Source organism: Chiloscyllium plagiosum, unplaced genomic scaffold (genome assembly GCF_037043375.1).
Source record: "Chiloscyllium plagiosum isolate Xiang-an unplaced genomic scaffold, Cpla_swu_hap1 HiC_scaffold_21, whole genome shotgun sequence".
In the NCBI taxonomy this organism is placed as follows: Eukaryota; Metazoa; Chordata; class Chondrichthyes; order Orectolobiformes; family Hemiscylliidae; genus Chiloscyllium; species Chiloscyllium plagiosum.
The window spans coordinates 52162058-52184302 of NW_028270159.1; the positions used below are offsets into that span (position 1 = coordinate 52162058).

A 22245-nucleotide genomic window follows, 5' to 3' on the forward strand; every position below is an offset into this window, starting at 1 on the left:
TATAGTTCCCTGGCTTGTCCTTACCACCCTTCTTAAACAGTGGCACCACGTTAGCCAACCTCCAGTCTTCTGGCACCTCATCTGTGACTATCGATGATACAAATATCTCAGCAAGAGGCCCAGCAATCACTTCTCTAGCTTCCCACAGAGCTCTAGGGTACACCTGATCAGATCCTGGGGATTTATCCACCTTTATGCGTTTCAAGACATCCAGCACTTCCTCCTCTGTAATATGGACATTTTTCAAGATGTCACCATCTATTTCCCTACATTCTTTCTTCCATGTCCTTTTCCACATTAAATACTGATGCAAAATACTCGTTTAATATCTCCCCCATTTTCTGCAGCTCTACACAAAGGCCGCCTTGCTGATCTTTGAGGGGCCTTATTCTCTCCCTAGATACATTTTCCTATTTTCTTTGTTTTGATCAAGAAGCAGCCAAAGAAGATTGTTGCTACATGCAGTGATGGAATGAGACAATACATCTCTGTGATAATGAAAAAAGTATGCATTGTGCTCATCAGGAGCAGAAAAAAACCCTCAAATCATTGACTAAGTGTGAGTTGCATCGAGACTTTTGGAGGGATTCTCGCCACGTGGCCCAGTAAGATTTTACATTGTACATTACCAACTGCTCCTCATCAACTGCCGACCCTGGCATTCTTCATATCTGATTCTCGTCTCATCTTAGCATGTGACATCTCCAGAGCAACTCGTTGGTCAACAGACATCCTGGAATTTATTGGCATCCATTGCACACAATATTTTAACAAGTCAGTTGTGCAACCAGACAAGTCCTTACAGTCCGGATTTGACATGCAGAATTTGTGATATTTGCCCTGGGCCTGGAAGAAATGGGGAAGTTCATGCCTTGGCTTTCAGCTGGAATATAGAGGTCTTGTTGAATGGGGCGGTGCAATCACAAGACTTCCTGTTTTCCCACAACCAACAGTGGAAAACACAACACCAGTCCATACAGCCTGATCTGAGGCTGCCACATAGGTTAGAGTTGTCTCAACTGTCTGGAGGAATACCCAATGCTGTAGGAAACATTCCACCAACATTAGTGCCATTAACTTCTCTCCTAAATCTCACACTCTCTCTATCTCTGCTGCTGTTATCACTTACCACCAAAGCTCATGTTCCACTACTCTCAATATTGCTAGCAACATCTTCCCTCACACAACCCCCAACATCATAAATTGCATGGCTTCTATGCTGCCCACTCACTCACTCAGGCCACCTCCTGGCCTGCACCAAAAGTACCCACTGCGCAAACCACTTTCATCTCCCATCATATCTGCCTCCTTCTTATTCCAAGTGGAAACAACCCATAATAGAGCAGAAATGTCTGGTGGCAGAAGTGGTGGCTGCCAAACATTTGGCTCCTCACCACTCAAATGTAGAACATGCTGACTCTGACTGCGCCAAATAGATATCTGGCCATGTCCAAGCTCCTGGACTGGTGATGGAGGTTGCCCTTGACTTATTATGCTGGAACCCCTGAGTGAAGGCTATTCTCCTTGACTTGATTGAGATCTGATGACCTTGAAAAGCTCCCTGCCTGTATGTCGATGCTGAACAGCAAGGCAAGACAAAAGTAATTTGAGCCTGGAATATCTGGTTTATGGGGGAAAGCATACAAACCCCAGGCAATGCAAGGTCAGGTTGATGTGAGCATCTAAATAGGCTCAGAATGAGTAGGTGCTGTGACAGTGATTAAAGAGCCAGGTTGGTTGCAGTCTGGTCCATACTGGAGCTAAATGTAGATTCCTGAGTGCGCAATATCCTTGCTACAGAACTTCATTGTTACTTGTAGGTGCAGCCCATGGTGCAATATTGATGTGCAGAAGCATCCTGCAAGTGGTTTAAACGTATGCCATGAGGGTTCATAGAAGATGGGACAGGTTGGATGCAATGACCCACTAATTTTTTATCTTCTACATGGACTGATTGCTGTGTACATAATCTTGGAGCACAGCTTAGAGACAACATTGATTAGATGCCAATGTCCATGGATGTGGGGTATGTGTGTCCAATGCCAATGAAGCAAGCCTTGAGATGTTATTGCCTGATGTCCAATATGGAGATCCTTTGCACCAAGCAGTGAGTTAAAATTGCTAAAAATTCATTCCGATTTCCATGTTGAGATTTCTGAACGTCGACCTTGTTTGGTATGATAGGAAGTTGAATATTAATGAGGCGACTCGTGATGATGTTACATTGATACTTAGTACACCACAGGAACAGGCCCTTTGGTCCAGCATGTCTGTGCTGACCGTGATGCCATTGTGAACTAATGCCATCTACCTGCACATGTCTGTATTGCTCTATTCTCTGTCTGTTCACGTGCCTGGCTAAATGCCTCTTAAACATTGCTATTGTATCTGCTTCTACCACCTCCCCTGGCAGCCCATTACAGGCACCTACTACCCTCTTCACAAAAAATGCACTTCATACATCTCCTTTAAACCCATGCCCCCTGTTATTTGATATTTGTACCCTTGGGAAAAAGACTCTGACGACCCACCCGAATAATGCCTGGCATAATTTTACATACTTCCATCAGGTCGCCCCTCAGCCTATGATGCTCTAGAGAAAACAATCCAAGTTAGTCAGTCTAACCTTTCTTTATTGTTAGTACACTCCAATCCAGGCAACACCCTGGTAAATCTCTTTGCACCACCTCCATAGCCTCCACATCTTTCCTATAGTGTGGTGACCAGAACTGCGCACAATATTCCAAATGTGGACTAACTAAACTTTTACATAGCTGCAACATGACTTGCCAACTTCTATTCTCAGTGCCCCAACCGATGAAAGCAAGCATGTTGCACGCCTTTTTTACCATCTTATCCACTTGTGTTGCACTTTTAAGGAGCTATGGACTTGCACCCCAAGATCTCTCTATATCCGTGTTCTTCAGGGTTCTATCATTTACTGTATCATTTATTTCCCTCTCGCATTTGACCTCCCAAAATGCATCATCTCACACTCGTTCGGATTAAACTGCATCTGACATTTCTCTGATCATGTTTCTAACTGACCTATATCTTGTTATATCCTTCGACAGCCTTCCACACTATCCACAACTCCATCAACTTTTGTGTTGGCTGCAAACTTACTAATCAGAGCACCTACATTTTAATCCAAATAATTTCTACAAATTACAAACAGAGGTTCCAGCACTTATCCTCGCAGAACACCATGATCACTTCCAGTCAGAAATACACTTTTCCACGATGATGTCCTGTCGAAGATGACCATGCCAATTTTGTATTCAACTTACCAACTCACTGTGGATCCCATGTGACTTAATCTTCTGGACCAGCTTACCATGAGGGATCTTGTCAAATGAATTTTGCAATCCAATACATCTTAGAAGGTATTTAACAAGCTATAACCTCTCTTAATTGACAATTCACTGCTGCCTTGCAAGGAACTCACCACAGCGCTTGTCAAAAGCATAAGAGATCAAATGTGATGTTCCCAACACTGAGATAGACCTTCCCAGACTTCTCTTCTGATTCTGTCACAAACTCCACCATGACCCACATTGCTCAGACCCCTATAAGATTTCATCCAATAAACTGAAGTGTGGGTTTTTCTGCATGGCTACGTTACTCAAACTGAAAAAAATTACAAACACCTGAACTGGAAGGAGCCACTCAAAATTAATCTTCGTCTTAATGTATCCCATTGTCCTACACTGTTTTCAAGTTTAAAAAACCTCAACCAATACCGGATCCAGGCAAATTCTAATCATTAACACAGTTCATCTGGACAAAATATTTGAAAAAAGCTGACCTAGAATGTGCAAAATAATGAACGGATGCTTACAATTTTCTTTCTTTTAAATTCTTGCTGCTTTGATATACAGATTTTTCGGTGATGAGAAAATTACTTTGGATAGAAAATTTAATATGAATAGATCACGGACCTCTGCGATGTAAGTAGAACAATGTTGGTCACAAGTCAGTTTATCAAAGCTAAAGGATTATGGCAGGTAGGAATTGGAAGACCCGATGAGTTTGAAGCTTAACAGTTTTAACAGAAAACAGATCCAGGCTACTTTAACTCATAGAACATAGAATAATACAGAGCAGAACAGGCCCTTCGGCCCTCGATGGTGCACAGGCTTGTGAACTAATCTAAGCCCATCCCCCGACACTATCCCATCATCATCCATATGCTCATCCAAGGACTGTTTAAATGCCACTAATGTGGCTGAGTTAACTACATTGGCAGGCAGGGCATTCCACGCCCTTGCCAGTCTCTGAGTAAAGAACCTGCCTCTGACACCTGTCTTAAATCTATCACCCCTCAATTTGCAGCTATGCCCCCTTGTACAAGCAGATGTCATTGTCTTAGGAAAAAGACTTTCACTGTCTACCCTATCTAATCCTCTGACTATCTTGTATTCTCTATTAAATCCCCTGTTAGCCTTCTTCTCTCCAATGTGAAAAGTTCCTTAGCCTTTCCTCATAAGACCTTCGCTTGAGACCAAGCAACATCCTGGTGAATCTCCTCTGCACCTTTTCCAATGCTCCCACATCCTTCCTGTAATGGGACGACCAGAATTGCACACAATACTCCAAGTGAGACTACACTAGCGTTTTGTACAATTGCAGCATGACATTATGGCAACACCCATATGCCTTCTTAACAGCACCATCAACTTGGGTGGCAACTTTCAGGGATCTATGTACATGGGCACCAAGGTCCCTCTGCACATCCACACTACCAAGAATATTTTCTTTGACTCAGTATTCTGCCTTCCTGTTATTCTTCCCAAAGTGAATCACCTCACATTTATCTGCATTGAACTCCATTTGTCACCTTTCAGCCCAATTCTGCAGTTTATCCAAGTGTCCCTGCAACCTGCAACATTCTTCCACACTGTCCGCCACTCCACCAACATTAGTATCATCTGCAAACTTATTAACCCATCCAACTATGCCTACGTCCAAGTTGTTTATAAGAATGACAAACAGCAATAGTCCCAAAACAGACCAACCATTAGTGGCACACCACTAGTAACCAGATTCCAGGCTGAATGTTTTCCATCAACCACCAATCGTTGCCTTCTTACAGAAAGCCAGTTTCTAATCCAAATTGCTAATGCACCCTCAATCCTATTTTCTCCAATAGCCTACCATGTGGAACCTTATCAAAGGCTTTACTGAAGTCTGTGTGCACCACGTCAACTGCCCTATCCACATGCTTGTCACCTTCTCAAAAAACTCAATGAGGGTGAGACACGACCTGCCCTTGACGAATCCATGTTGACTATTTCCAATCAAATTGTTGCTTGCTAGATGATTATTAATCCTATCTCTTATAATCCTTTCTAGAACTTTTCCTTCCTCATACTTACATCTGTTCATCTCATGATTCTCAATAACTGGGTACACTTGCTACCTGGGATGGGTGAGAAATGGGTAGAAAGCAGCTGCCTTCTTCCAATTGGTATAGGGCAGAGGATCTCATGGGAAGGATAGAGATTGAATCTGTTGCAGAAAAGACTGTCACTTTTCTTCTACAGTCCAAAGGAACACTCCTGGTCCTTCTGATCCCACAAAAAGAAGATAAGTGCTTCCAGGCAAAACTCTCTTCAGCCTCATAGTGAACCCAGAACAAATTCCTGGCTCAGACCACACTTAAACCTGACTTAGAACTCTGTCATGTCAATGTTTCTTCACTGTCACTGGGTCATAATCCTAGAACTCTCTCCATAACTGCAACAGTTCAAGAAAGCAAATGACCGTCAGCTTCTCAAATGCATTTAGGGATGTGCAGTAAATACTAGCTCAGCCAGCAAGAGCCACGTTGCATGAACAACTAAAATAAATGTAGTTTGATTGATATCAAACTAATTTACATTTTCAAAGCAAGATCCTTAGCCACTCATCGAGATACGAGCGGCATGGTGGCCTAGTGGTTAGCACTGCTGCCTCACAGCACCAGGGACCCAAGTTTGATTCCAGCTTCGCGTGACTGTCTGTGTGGAATTTACACATTCTCCCCGTGTCAGCGTGGATTTCCTCTGGGTGCTCCGGTTTCCTCCCACAGTCCAAAAGATGTGCAGGTTAGGTGAACTGGCCATGTTAAATTGCTCATAGTGGTATGTGCATTAGTCAGAGAGAAATGCGTCAGGGTGGGTTACCCTTCGGAGGGTCGGTATGGACTTGTTGGGCCAAAGGGCCTGTTTCCACACCATAAGGAATCTAAAAAAAAAATCAATGATAGCTGAGATCTGATTTGGTGGATAAAGTTAAAATACCTTGGGCTTGTTGTTACATGTCTTCAATTAATATAATGACTGAAATCTTCTGAGAGTAGCAATCATTGGAGTCAGGTCCGAGGTGAGAGGGTGGTCAGGTTTGGTCAAATCCAGGGTTTGCGGCAGAATGGAGACAGGTCCGGTCAGGTTGAGCCCAGAAGGGAGGATGGAATTGGAGTTTGGTCATGTCTTTGGCTAGGATTCAGGTGGGAGTCAGGTTCAGATTGGGGAAAGGAGGGACGCTCAGGGAATGGGGTTAAAATCAGTTCTGTATGGAAAAAGGGTTCAGGATTGGTATCTTGAGCAGAAGAGGACAGGTAGAGCATTCAAAGAAAGCATCAGTTTTACAGTTCCTCAGAATCTCAAGCAATTTTTAATCCTGTAACTTTTCCTAGATAACTATTAAAGTGAGTCAGAACTTTCTGAAGGCTATGATACTAGCTCAAAGTTGGGGACTTTATTGAGATATCAGGCAATTTATTATGAAATGAAGACAGATAGCCAAATCAAATCCGCCTCCCTTTCCCTATACTGTATTTTCAACATAGTAAAATTAAAACATTCAACGACCCTCAAGATTGACCCCAATGGTTCCTAAACATATTCTTGCACTAACCAGACTTGTGAGTAACTGATACCAGACACCAAGTTTATAGTGTAATCAAAAATAATTAACAATTATTTAATAATACACTTCTAATTGTTAATTCAATTTTAATCATTAAAATAGAATTTATAGCTTTTGGTTGCTGATGAACTCATAACTCAATTTCTATTTATCCCTTCGGAGGGTCGGTATGGACTTGTTGGGCCAAAGGGCCTGTTTCCACACCATAAGGAATCTAAAAAAAAAATCAATGATAGCTGAGATCTGATTTGGTGGATAAAGTTAAAATACCTTGGGCTTGTTGTTACATGTCTTCAATTAATATAATGACTGAAATCTTCTGAGAGTAGCAATCTGAGAGTTATGCAATAAATTTGTTCTGCATAATAATGTATTAATAGTTTAAAATGTTTGTATAACCTAGAAAAACAGGTATCCATTTTTCTTCCACTTTGCTTTGTTTTGGAATGTAGAATGTCTTCTCCAATAGATTTTGAGGACATATATACCAAGGAAACTATTGATGCATTATTCCTTCCAAGATCGTAAGTACAAGTCTCAGGCTATTAATCTCAAAAGTTTGTCACTGCTGTGAATTCGTTTAATTAAAACAATATTTATTAACCTTCAAGTTAATTAATAGACAGTTAATTGGAAGTGCTGCAGAGAGGCGGTGAAGATTTATATCACCAGATACTTAAGCAGCTTTGATTGGCTAAATATTGCTGCATAATACTCATCGCACTTCATTTTTCCAAAATGTGTATGGACATAATAAGTCTAAAGAACTAAACCCAAGAGTAGTAAAGTGTACATTGCATGAGAGTATAGTTTAAAGTCATGTGGAGGAACTTTAAACCTTGACAATAGGTGGTTCACATGTCCATTATAAATTCAGTTCAATTGGTTGAGTAGTAAATAGCATTTGCTTTATTCTATCTAACAAAGATGAAATTTCAGTTTATGGAATCAATTGTAATAGAGTAGATCTCTCCACCCTTCAGGCTCTCTGCCTGTATTCCTAATGAAGGGCTTTTGCCCGAAACGTCGATTTTGCTGCTCCTCGGATGTTGCCTGAACTGCTGTGCTCTTCCAGTACCACTAATCCAGAATCTGGTTTCCAGCATCTGCAGTCAATGTTTTTACCTATCAAGCAAAGGGCCAAGAATTCTGAAGGCATGTCTATGTCAATTATCTCTTTATATTCTTTTACAAGATGTGACTAGGTCAGCATTATTGCCCATCCTTTACTGCCCTTGAACAAGTACCCTTGAATCGTAAGCCACTTTCTTGAACCACTGCAGTCCATGGAAGGTAGTAAGGCCCGTAGTGTAATCCCTATTAGAAGAGAATTCCAGCAATTTGACCCAGCCACACTGAAGAAACAATGATATAGTTCAAAGTCATGGTGGTATGTGGTTTGAAGGGGAACTTGCAGTAGGTGATGTTCAGCTGCATGTGTTGCCCTTGTCCTTCTTGGTAATGAAATTGCAGGTTTGGGTGATGCTGTCAAAGGAGTCTTGGTGAATAGCAACATTTTCCAAGTGACTGGCAAAAATGTAGAAACACTGTAAAAAGGAGCACGCATTGGTCAATTGGCCTTTCAAGCTTGTCCCCTTATTCAATATGATCATTGCTGGTTCTCTATCTCAATATCATATTCCCTCCCTCGTTCTAATCCACTTGATGCCTTTAATATCTAAACATTTATCTATATCTTTCTTGAAGATATTTAATGACCCAGCTTTCACAATATTCTATGGTGGTGAATTCCACATGATCGCCACCCTCTGAGTGAAGAAATGTTTTCTCTTTTCAGTCCTAAATGGCCTATTCTATATCCTGAGATAGTGACCCTTAGTTCTAGACTCCCTGGTCAGGGGAAACATCCTCTTCGCATCTCGTCCATTTAACCCTACTAGAATTTTATGTTTTGGAGATGCTGGTGTTGGACTGGGGTGTACAAAGTTAAAAATACAAAGAATTTTATATGTTTCTATCAGATCCCCTCTGATTCTTCTAAACTATAATGAATATAGGCCCTATTAAACCAAGCACGTATCTTCTGACAATATTTTCAATAGAAATATTTTGTGTAAAATGTAATAAACATCTCATCCTATATCACACTTCGCTGTCCCTATGCACTACACTAATAATGCAGAGTTCGGGATCAATTTTCTGGACACTAAATTCAAATTGCTCAATGGCAGATAGGGGAATTTAAGTGTAATTATTAAGCCTGGAATAAAATGTTAGTTTTTATAACTATAGTCATGAAATGATTGTACACAAATGCCCTATTCTAGCCTTCCTGTCTCCCCAGATTCTCAGGAATGTGGTTAATACTGAAACAGCCTGGCAAGCCATTCAGTAAGGCCAGTTGAGCATGGACAATAAATGTTGACCTTGCCAGTGATATTCAAACCCCAAAGAGCTGTTTGCCTATTTGAAATACTATTTAACCATGAAAATAGTCCTAACCAAATTGGCAGACGCTGATGAAATATCAACGTACAAGATGTTGATGACTGTGGAAGCTCTGGGATCTTCAATGACTAAGACTTTAGTCTTTACAGGAAAGAAAGAAATGTTCCTCAAAAAAATAAAGCAGGCCACCACTGCAGTGGTCTTTACCCATCTTTCCCCCAGGATCTACATCCCACAAACGGTTGTGATATTGGAGCTTGTTAGAATTTATTAGGTTCCAATTGGTGAACTGCATTGAAATTTGTGTTTGACTTGTTAAGTTCACTAAAGGAAATCTTTCTCAACTAATTTCACTACATCAAGTAGTAACTGAACCAGCTGCTTCTCATAAGAAAGTGGAACCAAAGTTGTACCATTAATCTGAAAAACTTCTTCATTGTGGTTCTAGTCAAGGTCTTGCACAAACTTAAGGGTTGGAGTCCACAGGGAATTTTGTTAAAGTCTGGTTGTGCGAATACAGAAACAGCCACACTGGTATCAATCTTCATTAGAACAGGGTGACCATTTAACAAGACCTTTACTTTGATTGGCTTTGTTTTGAATGTTGCTAAGCAATTTAGCTGTTCGAAACCAGATGTGGGTGGACTTTGCAGAGTATGCACTTTCCTGGTTATTGGCACATGATTTCTCTGACTCAGTTTAGGTCAATGGAACTCTTTTGCTGTCTCAAGTCCGTATTCCATCAGCAACTACAATGATCTACTGGTTCAGATTCTGAGAAAATTTTAATCATTTGGCAGAGGTTTTATTTTGGGTTTTGCTGTGGGCTAACCTGGAGTCCCTCTGTTCAGGATATGTCCCGAGTGAGGTTATACAATTGGCTTCATTCAAGTGGTGTTCCCGAAGCTCAACCAGACTGGTGAGAGTGTCCCCCTCCATCCCGATACAGACTCGCCTGGTTCTCAAATTGCTGAGTAAAATCAATAGTGTCTCAGAATTAGAGGAGGCTTGGAGTCATAATATTCTGCAACTAAACCCATTAACTGTTGGAAAGTTTTAGTATCTGATGCGTCATATCTTTATATGTCCTAATAACTGAAACAGCTGCAGTTCACAAGCTGTATGGGGAATTACGTGTCGCTTTTCATTTGCCCCAGTGTCATTTTCCCGGAAAAATAATACATTCTTTCCATAACTGAGCCCAGTCCTCAACGGCAGGATCAAATAATAGCAATTAATAGCATGATGCCAGAAATGCCTACTACCCCAATTATGGGCGGCACGGTGGCACAGTGGTTAACACTGCTGCCTCACAGCGCCAGAGACCCGGGTTCAATTCCCGCCTCAGGCGACTCTCTGTGTGGAAGTTGCACATTCTCCCCGTGCTCCGGTTTCCTCCCACAATCCAAAAATGTGCAGGTTAGGTGGATTGGCCACGCTAAATTGACCATAGTGTTAGGTGAAGGGGTAAATGTAGGGGAATGGGTCTGGGTGGGTTGCGCTTCGGCAGGTCGGTGTGGACTTGTTGGGTTGAAGGGCCTGTTTCCACACTGTAAGTAATCTAATCAAAGATGACTGTTGTGAGTGAATTTCTGCATGAGTGTGTTTTACTCTCATCAAAATAACTTCACTGAGGCCAGTATCCTGTCACCCAGCCACCCTTTATTTACACGTGGAAAGTCATTGACACTGATTCAGCTCCCTCAGAGCCAGCTCTCAGAGTGACAGAATGTCTGACACACCTGTTTTTGTCTGTCAGCCAAGACTCTCTGCTTTGACCAGATTAACAGCCCAATCAGGGAATTCAATTTCCATGAGGTCTACCTGGCTGACCTCATTACAATCACTACAATAGGGTTTTTTCTAGACTTGCTGGAACCAACAATTAATGAGCTAGATAAACAGATTGTTGTGGATTTCAAGGGAGATTGCTGTATAAAGTAGGGAAGTCTTGCTACAACTGTAGGGTTCACCAAAATGACATACTTTCCAGAACCTCCTTAGCTCTGCTCACAATAGTCTTGATGACATGGATTCACCGATTCTACTTTTGTCCAAATCCACTGTGCACTATAGGTACAAGTCTGATTAGGCAATTACTTCATGTAGCACAAATAGCTGCAGCAACTTTGATATCTATCTGTTGCCAGCTCCTGGATCCAGGCTTCAGATAGTCAGCATCACATCACGGGCTGTCTGGAAATACAAAATCACAGAATTGTTATGACACATATGGAAGCCATTCAGCCTGTTGTGTCTGTGCCAGCTGTCTCTCAGCTCCCATTCTTCTGCTTTCTTCCACATTTTGTTCTTTTTAAATAAGCCTAATTCCCTTTAGAATGTCTTGATTTAACCCACCTCCTCCATCCTACAAAATAGTGCTATCCAGACTGCCGACCACTCACTGCTTGAATGTGTTATTTGTCATGGAGGCTGGTAGTATTCCAACATTTAAAAGGCATCTGGATGGATATATGAATTAGAATCCCTACTGTGTGGAAACAGGCCCTTCGGCCCAACACGTCCACACTAAAGGAAGGGTTTGGAGGGATATGGACCAAATGCTGGCAATTGGATATGTGGACGGCATTGATGAGTTGGACCGAAGGGTCTGTTTCCATGCTCTATGACTCTAGACTGCCTTTGCTTCTTTTACCAATTACTTAACATCTGTCCTCTTGTTCTTGATCCTTTCACCAGTAGGAACAATTTTTCTGTATCTATTTTTCTACCTTCTCATCTTCAAGGAAAATAATCCTACCTTCTCAATCTACTTCATAACTGAAGTTCCCTTTCCCTGAAATCACTCTTGTGAGCTCATTTGGCTTTATTTTATCTGGTTTCAATTGGTATCAATTTCTCAGAGCCTGAAGTTTCCATTTCAATTCAGTTTCATTCTCAGTCTCAATTTCTCTATAAATTATTGGGTTCAGATTCCATTTCAATCAAAAAATTAAGTTTTGAAACCATGGATTATATCACGCCAACTATTTTCTCCCCCAAAAATCAATATACAATTCTTGGGCACCATTACCTTTCTCCCTCTGAAGAGGGTATAGGCCCCAGTCCAAGCAATGTCCAATGGGTAGCTGACTTGGATGGAGGTACCAAAGCTATTGCAGACAAATTTGCTGAAGATACAAAGATAGAAAAGCAAGCTGTGAGAATACAACGTGTCTGCAGATGAGTATAAAAAGATAACGTGAGTGGGCAAAACAAATGGCAGGTGGTGTATGTGTATGAAAATGTGAGGTTTTCCACTTCATTGATAATAGAAATGTAAAATAATATTTAACTAGAGAATCTGAAGAATGTTTTGGTAAAGAAGAGTGTGGATGTCTTTGTACCTGAATCTCAAAAGCTTAGCGTGTTGATACAGCAATTAATTAGAAAAGTAAATGGATTGTTCTTTATCTCAGGGGCATTGTAATATAAAAATTAAGGAAGTCTTGCTACAACTGTGCATAGCATTGATGAGATGGCACCAAGAGCAGTGTGTGCAGTATTGGTCTCCTTAGTTAAAAGAATGGTATATTTATATGGGAAACATTTCTGAAAAGATTCACTTGGTTGGTGCTTGGGATGAAAAGGTTGCTTTATGAGGTAAGGTTAAGCAAGATGGGCTTATTGTCTCTGAAGTTTAGAAAGTTGGAAATGGTTTTATTGAAACATAGTCTGAGGGGATTTCATGTGATACTGCAGATGTTTAAGATAGGACATTACAAGGAATTTCATCCCTTGGAGATTCATGATCTTTGGAATTCTCCTACACAGAACAGCAGAGCTAGGTCATTGAATATATTCAAGGCTGAGTTAGACAGATGCTTTATTTCCAAATCAAGAATTATATCAAAGGCAGAAAAGAGGAACTAAGGTCACAATAAGATAAGCCATGATCTTATTCAATAGAAAAGTATTTTGAAGGGTCAAATCCTACTCTGCTCCTATTTCTTATATTCACAGTGAAAACAGTAAGGGGATCTAATAGTCAGATGAGAATTATTTGCAAAATAATTTGAGAGTCAACTTGCTCACCCACAAGAAATAGCTATCATTAAGTTTGTGTGTCTGTTTTCATTATATGTTCTAGGTACCATGACAATGTTGCTTACTATAATTTGGAGACTGGAAAATTGAACTTCGGTGATCTGCAGCATCCTGTTTCATCCCGAACTGCCGAACACTTGAAATAAAAAACAATTATTTTACTTTAACCACTCACTCTATATATGTGTATCTGTTCAGGTGATGAGAAGTATCTAGCTTTTCTAAGATACAAATCTTCACAATTTTAGTGTTTTATTTTAGTGATTCGTGGGATGTGGGCTTTGTTGGCTGGACCAGCATTTATTGACCATCCTAACAATCCTTGAGAAGGTGGTGGTGAATTGCCTTCTGGAACTTCTGCAGTATAATTCCAAGTCAGGGTAGTGAAAAGCTTGAAGGTGAACTTCAGGTGGTGGTGTTCCCATGTGTTTGCTGCCCTTGTCCTTCTGGGTACAGTGTTCAGGGTTTGAAAGATGCTAAGAAGCAAGGTGTATTTCTGTATCTCACAGATGCTGCTGTGCATTCGTGGTGAGAGAACTTTACTTTGGATATTAGATTAGATTACTTACAGTGTGGAAACAGGCCCTTCAGCCCAACAAGTCCACACTGACCCACCGAAGTGCAACCCACCCACACCCATTCCCCTACTTTTACCCCTTCGCCTAACACTACGGGCAATTTAGCATGGCCAATTCACCTAACCTGGACTGTGGGAGGAAACTGGAGCACCTGGAGGAAACCCACACAGACACAGGGAGAATGTGCAAACTCCACACAGTTAGTCGCCTGAGGCGGGAATTGAACCCTGGTCTCTGGCGCTGTGAGGCAGCAGTGCTATCCAATGTGCCACCATACCGCCCACATATTGTCAAGCTTCTTGGGTGTTACTGAAGCTGAACAAATCCAGTCAACTAATGAGTATTCCATTGCACTCCTAATTTGTGCCTTGTTGAGACAGGATTTGGGAATCAGGAGAGGAATTACTCACTGCAGGATTCTTAGCCACTGACAGTTCTGAAAGCCACAGTGCTTATATTACTAGTCTAGTTCAGTGTCCGGTGAATGGTAACCCCATGATGTTGGTAGTGGAGGATCTAGTGTTGGTAATGACATTGAAGGTGAAGATGTGATGGTTAGAAATTCTCTTGTTGGAGGTGGTTATTACCTGGCACGTGTTATGGGCAGCATGATGGCTCAGTAGTTAGCACTGTTGCCTCACAGCGCCAGGGACCCGGGTTCAATTCCACTCTTGGGTGGCTGTCTGTGTGGAGTTTGCACATTCTCCCTGTGTCTGCATGGTTTTCCTTCAGGTGCTCCGATTTCCTCCCACAGTGCAGGTTAGTTGGACTGGCCATTCTAAATTACCTGTAGAGTCCAGGGATGTGTAGAAGGGTGGATTAGCCATGGGAAATACAGAGTTACAGGAATAGGGTAGGTGGGTGAATCTGTGTGGGATGTTCTTCACAGGGTCAGTGTAGACTTGATGCGCCAAATGGCCTAGAGTCATAGAGATGTACAGCATGGAAACAGATCCTTTGGTCCAACTTGTCCATGCCAACCAGATATCAGCCTACTTCCACACTGTACAGATTCTATGAATGTTACTTGGCACTCATCAGCCCAAGTCTGGGTATTGACCAGGTCTTGCTGCATTTGGACAAATGGTGATAAATATTGTACAATCATCAGCAAACATCCCACTTCTGACCTTATGGTGGAGGGAAGGCTATTAATGAAGCAGCTAAAGATGATTGAGTCTAGGACACTGCCCTGAGGAACCTTTGTGGCTGAGATGGTTGACTTGCAAAAACCATAACCATATCATCATTGTCAATCATGCAGTACAGGTGAAGTCCTTCAGCTCATAGTACCACATACTACCTACACTAATACCACTTGCCTGCATTAGATTACTTACAGTGTGGAAACAGGCCCTTCGGCCCAACAAGTCCACACCGACCCTCCTAAGAGCAACTCACCCAGACCCATTCCCCTACATTTACCCTTTCACCTAACACAATTCACCTGGCCTGCACATCTTTGGACTGTGGGAGGAAACTGGAGCACCCGGAGGAAACCCATGCAGACACGGGAAGAATTTGCAAACTCCACACAGTCACCTGATGTGAGAATTGAACCCGGGTCCCTGGTGCTGTGAGACAACAGTACTAATCACTGTGCCACTGTGCTATTAGGCCAATAGCCTTGAATGATCTGACATTTCAAGTGCTCATCCAAATACTTTTTAAACATTGTGAAGTTTCCTGCTTCAATTATCCTCCCAGATAGTGCATTCCAGACGCCCAGAAAACTCTGGGAGAAAAGGTTTTTCCTTAAATCCTTTCTAAACATCCTTCCTTCCACTTCAAAATTATGTCCCTTGCTACTGACCCTTCAACTAAGGGTTGACTTGCTGTTTTCGACTCATCCCACCTATGTCCTTCATAATTTTTTACATCTTTATCAGGTTCCCCCCTCAACCTTCGCTGCTTCAAAGATAGTTGAAATGTTCCATCCCAAACAACATCCTGCAGCATACTGTACTCCAGCTGTGGCCTAACCATATTTTTGGACATCTCCAACAAAACCTCCCTGCTCTTCTAATCTATGCCAGAACTGATAAAAGCAGTTTAACAGATAAAAACAGTCCCTTATTGCCTTCATAATTATTCTATTTATATGTTTAGTCCACTTGGATCTGTGGATAAGCACCCCAAGATCCCTCTGTTCCCCTGAGCTTCCTAGTGTCTTGCCTTTCACTGAGTACTTCCTTTCCTTGTTCCTTTGTACAAAATGCATCATATTGAGCATCACATTTATCAGAGTTAAATTTCATCTGCCACTAATCGCCCCATCTGACCAATCCATTCATATCCTTCTGTAACCTAACACTTTCCTCCTCACAGTCAACCACTTCACCAATATTTGTGTCATTTGCAATTTACTTATCATCCCCGCACATTCTCATCTACATCTTTTATGAATATCACAAATAATAAGCACTAATCCCTGTGGTATTCCACTGCACATTAGGCTCCAGTCACTCAAACAGCCTTCCACTACCACCTTCTGTCTCCTGTCACAAAGCCAATTTTCAGTCTATCTCGCCAAGTTAATCCTGGATCCCATGAGCCTTTTCCTTAATCAGTTTCCTTTGTCAACGGCCTGGTGAAATCCATATAAACTACATTAACTCTCCTATCTTTATCCAAACACTTGCTTACCTCTTCAAAAGAATTCCGCCAGAGTTGTTCAGCATGACCTCCATCTGATAAAGTCAGGTTGAGTACCCCAGATCAAACCTTGCCTGTAAATGGGAGCCTAAAATACTCTCCAAACAGTGTGACTGACCTCTTTTTTTATTCCTGAGTTCTACCTTCAAAGCCTCATTTGAAAAACCTTTCAATATATCATCCCTCTTTACTGCAGTAACTGGCTCCTTAACTAATAATGCAACACCATCTCCATTTTTGCACCCTCCTCTGTCCTGCCTGTAGATCCTAGATCCTGAAATGTCAAGTTGTCAGTCTTGTCCCTCCCTCTCTGTGATGACAACATTGCTGTTCCATGCGTCAATCCACACCCTTAACTCATCTGTTTACCCTCTAAAACTCCTGCTGTTAAAGGCCATCCTGCCTCTCCTTACTCTCTTGAAAGCACATAATTGAATTCGCTCTGCCTTGCTTCCTTTTCTAAGTTATGCTGTGTTCAGTGTAGTATACTAATGCACTATATTCCCTGCCCCCTGCTGAACCAGTTTAAACTCCTCCCAACAGCACCAGCAGGCACTCACATAAGGATGTTGGTTTCATTCTGGCTTAGTTGCAGATCATCCCACTTGTAGAGATCTCTTTTCCCCAGAAATGATCCCAGGGATCCAGAAACCTGAAACCATCCTTCCTGCAACAACTCTTGAACCATGTGTTCATCTGCTCTATTTTCCCATTTCTGTACTCCCATGGTACTGGGATTAATCTTAAGATTGCAAACTTCGAAATCCTGCTTTTCAGTCTACTGCCTAGTTTGTTGAATTCATCCCTCTTTCTACCTACATCGCTGGTACCAATGTGTACCAGAACCTCTGTCTTATCACCTTCCCCTTTCAGGATGCCCTGCAGCCACTCAGTGACATCCTTGACTCTGGCACCAGGGAGGCAACACACCATCCCTGGAGTCACATCTGTGGCCACAGAAACACCCTGTCTGCTCCACTAACAAATGAACCCCTTATCAGTATTACTCCTGTTTTCTTCTTCCTTTCCTCCTGTACAGTCAACTTGTGGTGCCAGAAGTTTGGCTCTGACTGCACTCCCTTGAGGTACCAGTGTCCCCATCAGCTTTAAAAGTGGAACACTGTTTAGTAGGCAGGACCCCAGGAGACTCCTTCCCTACCTGTCTGATTCTCTTTGTGTGACCACAAAGCAGTCATTCTCTTCATCCCTCCAGTTCCGAAACCAGGAGATCTCATTGGTGCAGTTGGGAGCACTTCTCACACGTGGTCTTTTGGATGCTGGTAGAGTCTGTGACTTCCCATGCGACAGGACACATATTCCACTCGGCTGCCCTCACCTGCTGTGACTTAAACTTCTCTAGTCTTTCTTAAACTTTTGTAATCTTACTAACTAACTTCATCCCTAAATAATTTTACACTTTATTAAATAGCTGCAACTTAGGGAGAGTTTGTTAAGGTAGTTCCCTTACCAGCCAATGAGTTTGCTACTTATTGTGATATAACTGTAGTTTTTTCCTTAGTTCAGAGTTAATAACTTTACATAATCACCACTCTGTGTACCTCCCCTACAGAGCCTGACTCTGTCCTGGCTCCCAGGTAAGTGGGCCCAACTCCTCAGCTGTAAACGTCCATACTCATAGCTTCATTCACCTTCCCCACAGGCTCCAGCCTGTTCTGACTCCTACGTAAATTGCCCCGAATCCTCAGATGTAAATTTTTATAATCACCACTGTGTGCTCCTCCCTCACAGGCTCTGCACTGTCCTGGTTCCCAGGTAAATGCTGTATACTACGTATCACTCCAATCAATGCAGAGTTTCCCCCCTCCTTTCCATTAACTCTAGTTTTGCCAGGGTTCCTTTACTCCACACTCCATCAAATACAGTCTTGATGGCAAGATCAGTCACATTTCACATCACTTCTGGAATTCATAGAGTCATACAGCACAGAAACAGACCCTTTTGTCCAAATCATGCACACCAACCAGACATCCCAATTTAACCTAGTCACATTTACCAGCATTTGGCCCATATCCCTCTAATCTTTTCCTATTCATAAACACATCCAGACGCCTTTTAAATGTTGTAATTGTACCAGCCTCCATCACCTCCTCTGGCAGCTCGTTCCATACACGTTCCACCCTTTGCGTGAAAAAGTTACCCCTCAGGTCCATTTTAAATCTCCTCTCACTTTAAACCTTTGCCCTCAACTTCTGGACTCCCCACCCTAGGAAAATGACCTAGCACCCTATCCATGCCCCACATAATTTTATAAACCTCTATAAAGGTCGCCCCTCAACCTCTGATGCTCCAGGGAAAAAAGTCCCACCCTATTCAGCCTCTCCTTATAATTCAACTTTAACAACATCCTACGAAGGGCAGCCAGAAAGGTATGCAATATTCTGAAAGTGGCCTCACCAATGTCCTGTACAGCCACAACATAATATAGCCACAACTCCTATACTCAATGTTCTGACCACTGAAGGCAAATGCCTTCTTCACAACTCTGTTTACCTGTGATTCCGCTGTTGAGGATCTATGCACCTGCATCCCTAAGTCTCTTCATTTGGCAACATACCCCAGGGCCCTGTAATTAACTGTGTAAGTCCTGCCCTGGTTTGCCTTATCTAAATGCAACACCTCACATTTATCTAAATTAAACTGTCTGCCGCTCTTCAGCCCATTGGACCATTTGATCAAGATCCCGTTGTACTCTGAGATACTGTCCATTATATTACTTATGTTGGTGTCACCTGCAAACTTACGAACAGTACCTCCAATTTTCACATCCAAATCATTTATACAAGTGACAGTAGCACTGATCCTTGTGGCACACTGCAGGTCCCAGGCATTCAGTCTGAAAAGCAACCCTCTACCACCATCCTCTGTCACCTACCTTCAAGCTAATTTTGTAACCTTTTGGCCAGCTCCCACAGATCCCATGTGACCTAACGTGACTAACCAATCTACCGTGCAGAACGTTATCAAACACTTTGCTAAAGTATATATAGACAATATCTACCACTCTGTCCTGATCAATCTTCTTTGTCACAACTTCAAAAAACTCAAGGTAGTGAGACACAATTTCCTAGGCACAAAACCATACCAACTATTCCTAATCAATCTTTGCTTTTCCAAGTCCTATCCCTCAGAGTACCCTCCAACAACTTGCCCATCACTGACATCACGCTCACCAGTCTATAGTTCCCTAACATTTCCTTACCACCTTTCTTAAAAAATGGTACCAAATTAGCCAACCTCCAGTCTTCCAGCACTTCACCCATAACTGTCAGCAACACAAATATCTTGGCAAGGTCCCAGCAGTCTCTTCCCTAGCTTTCCATGAAGTTCTGGGAAACACCTGATCAGTTTCCAGGATTTAGCTACCTTTATATGCTTTAATATCTCCAGCACCTCCTGTTATATGAACTCTTTACAAAACATCACTATTTATTTCCCCAAACACCCTAGCTTCTCCACAGTAAATACTCTTTTAGTATCTCACCCATCTCCTATGGTTTCATCAGATCAGATGAGCCAACGGGCTGAGGAGTGGCAGATGGAGTTTAATTTTGATAAATGAGAGATGTTGCATTTTGGGAAAGCAAATCTTAGCAGGACTTATACATTTAATGGTAAGGTCCTAGGCAGTGTTGCTGAACAGAGACCTTAGAGTGCAGGTTCATCGTTCCTTCAAAGTAGAGTAGCAGGTAGATAGAATAGTGAAGAAGGCACTTGATATAGAACATAGAAAAGTACAGCACAGAACAGGCCCTTCAGCCCATGATGTTGCGCCGACCATTGATCCTCATGTAAGGTAAACCTAATGTACGAACCCTCAAATTTCTGTGACCATATGCATGTCCAGCAGTCTCTTAAATATCCCCAATGACCTCGCTTCCACAACTGCTGCTGGCAATGCAATCCATGCTCTCACAACTCTCTGTGTAAAGAACCTGCCTCAGACATCCCCTCTATACTTTCCGCCAAACAGCTTAAAACTATTACCCCTCGTGTTAACAATTTCTGCCCTGGGAAAAAGTTTCTGGCTATCAACTCTATCTATTCCTCTCATTATCTTGTACACCTCAATTAGGTCCCATCTCTTCCTTCTTTTTTCCAATGAAAAAAGTCAGAGCTCAGTCATATCTCTTCGTAAGGTAAGCCCTCCAGTCCAGGCAGCATCCTGGTAAACCTTCTCTGAACCCTCTCCAAAGCATCCACTTCTTTCCTATAATAGGGCGACCAGAACTGGACACAGTATTCCAAGTGCGGTCTAACCAAAGTTTTATAGAGCTGCAACAAGATCCCACGGCTCTTAAACTCAATCCCCCTATTAATGAAAGCTTTCCTTTATTGGTCAGAGCATTGATTATATGAGTTGGGAGGTCATGTTGCAGCTGTACAGAACGTTGGTTAGGCTACTTCTGGAATATTGCATGCAATTCTGATCACCCTCCTATCAGAAAGGATGTTGTCAGCATTGGAGGTTTTGAGCTGTAGGGAGAGGTTGAATAGACTGGGGCTGTTTTCCCGGGAGCTTTGGAGGTTGAGGGGTGACCTTGTAGAGGTTTATAAAATCATGAAGGGTATGGACAAGTTCTTTTCCCTGGGGTGGGGGAGTCCAGAACTTGAGGACTTAGGTTTAGGGTGAGAGAGGTAAGATATAAAAGAGACCTCAGGGGCAACTTTTTCATGCAGAGGGTTGTGCATGTATGGAATGAGCTGCCAGAGGAAGTGGTGGAGGCTGGTATAATTACAACATTTAAAAGGCATCTGGATGGGTATATGAATAGGAAGGGTTTGGAGGGATATGGGCCAAATGCTGGCAGGTGGGATTGGATTAGTTTGGGATATCTGGTTGGCATGGATGAGTTGGACTGAAGGGTCTGTTTCCATGCTGTACATCTCCATGACTATGACTGTATGGCATAGAAGCCACATTAATCTTTAAGGGGCTGTATTCTCTTCCGAATTACTCTTCTGCCCTTAATGTACTTATAAAATCTCTTTGGATTCTCCTTACTTCTAATTGTCAAAGCTATTTCACGTCCCCTTTAACCTTCCTACTGCCTTTGTATTCCTGTAAGGATTCACTCAATCCCAGCTGTCAATACCTGATATTTGCCACCTTTTTCTTAACCAGAGCCTCAATTGCTATAGTCTTCCAGCATTCCCTGTACCTACCAGTCTTGCCCTTCACACTAACAGGAACACATTTCATTTGAACGCTTGCTATGACATTTATAAAGGCCTCCCACTTCCTAAGCAACCCTTTTGCCTGCGAATAACCTTCCCCAGTCAACTTTTGAAAGTTCCTGTGTAATACCATTAAATATGGCCTTGCTCAAATTTAGAACTTTAACTTTTTGATCAGTCATAGAATCATAGATATGTACAGCATGGAAACAGACCTTTCGGTTCAACTCATCCCTACTGACCAGATACTCTAAATAAATTTAGTCCCATTTGGTAACATTGGGCTCATATCCCTCTACTCTCATCCTATTCATGTACCCATCCAGATGCCTTTTAAATGCTGTAATTGTACCAGCCTCCACCACCTCCTCTGCAGCTCATTAAATATATGCACCACCCTCTGTATGAAAATGTTGCCCCTTAAGGCCGTTTTAAATCTTTCTCCTCT

At 42.1% G+C, this 22245-nt stretch overlaps 1 protein-coding gene across 1 annotated transcript in view; it reads left to right on the forward strand.

Annotated features, from left to right (window-relative positions):
- The window catches only part of LOC122564715 (uncharacterized), a 110239-nt gene extending 96725 nt beyond the window's left edge, over nt 1–13514 (forward strand). The window contains exons 9-10 of the mRNA XM_087998696.1: nt 7365–7436; nt 13412–13514. Coding sequence (XP_087854822.1) covers nt 7365–7436; nt 13412–13514 — 175 coding nt within the window. The remainder of the gene's footprint in view (nt 1–7364; nt 7437–13411) is intronic.
- Nucleotides 13515–22245: the final 8731 nt, after the last annotated feature.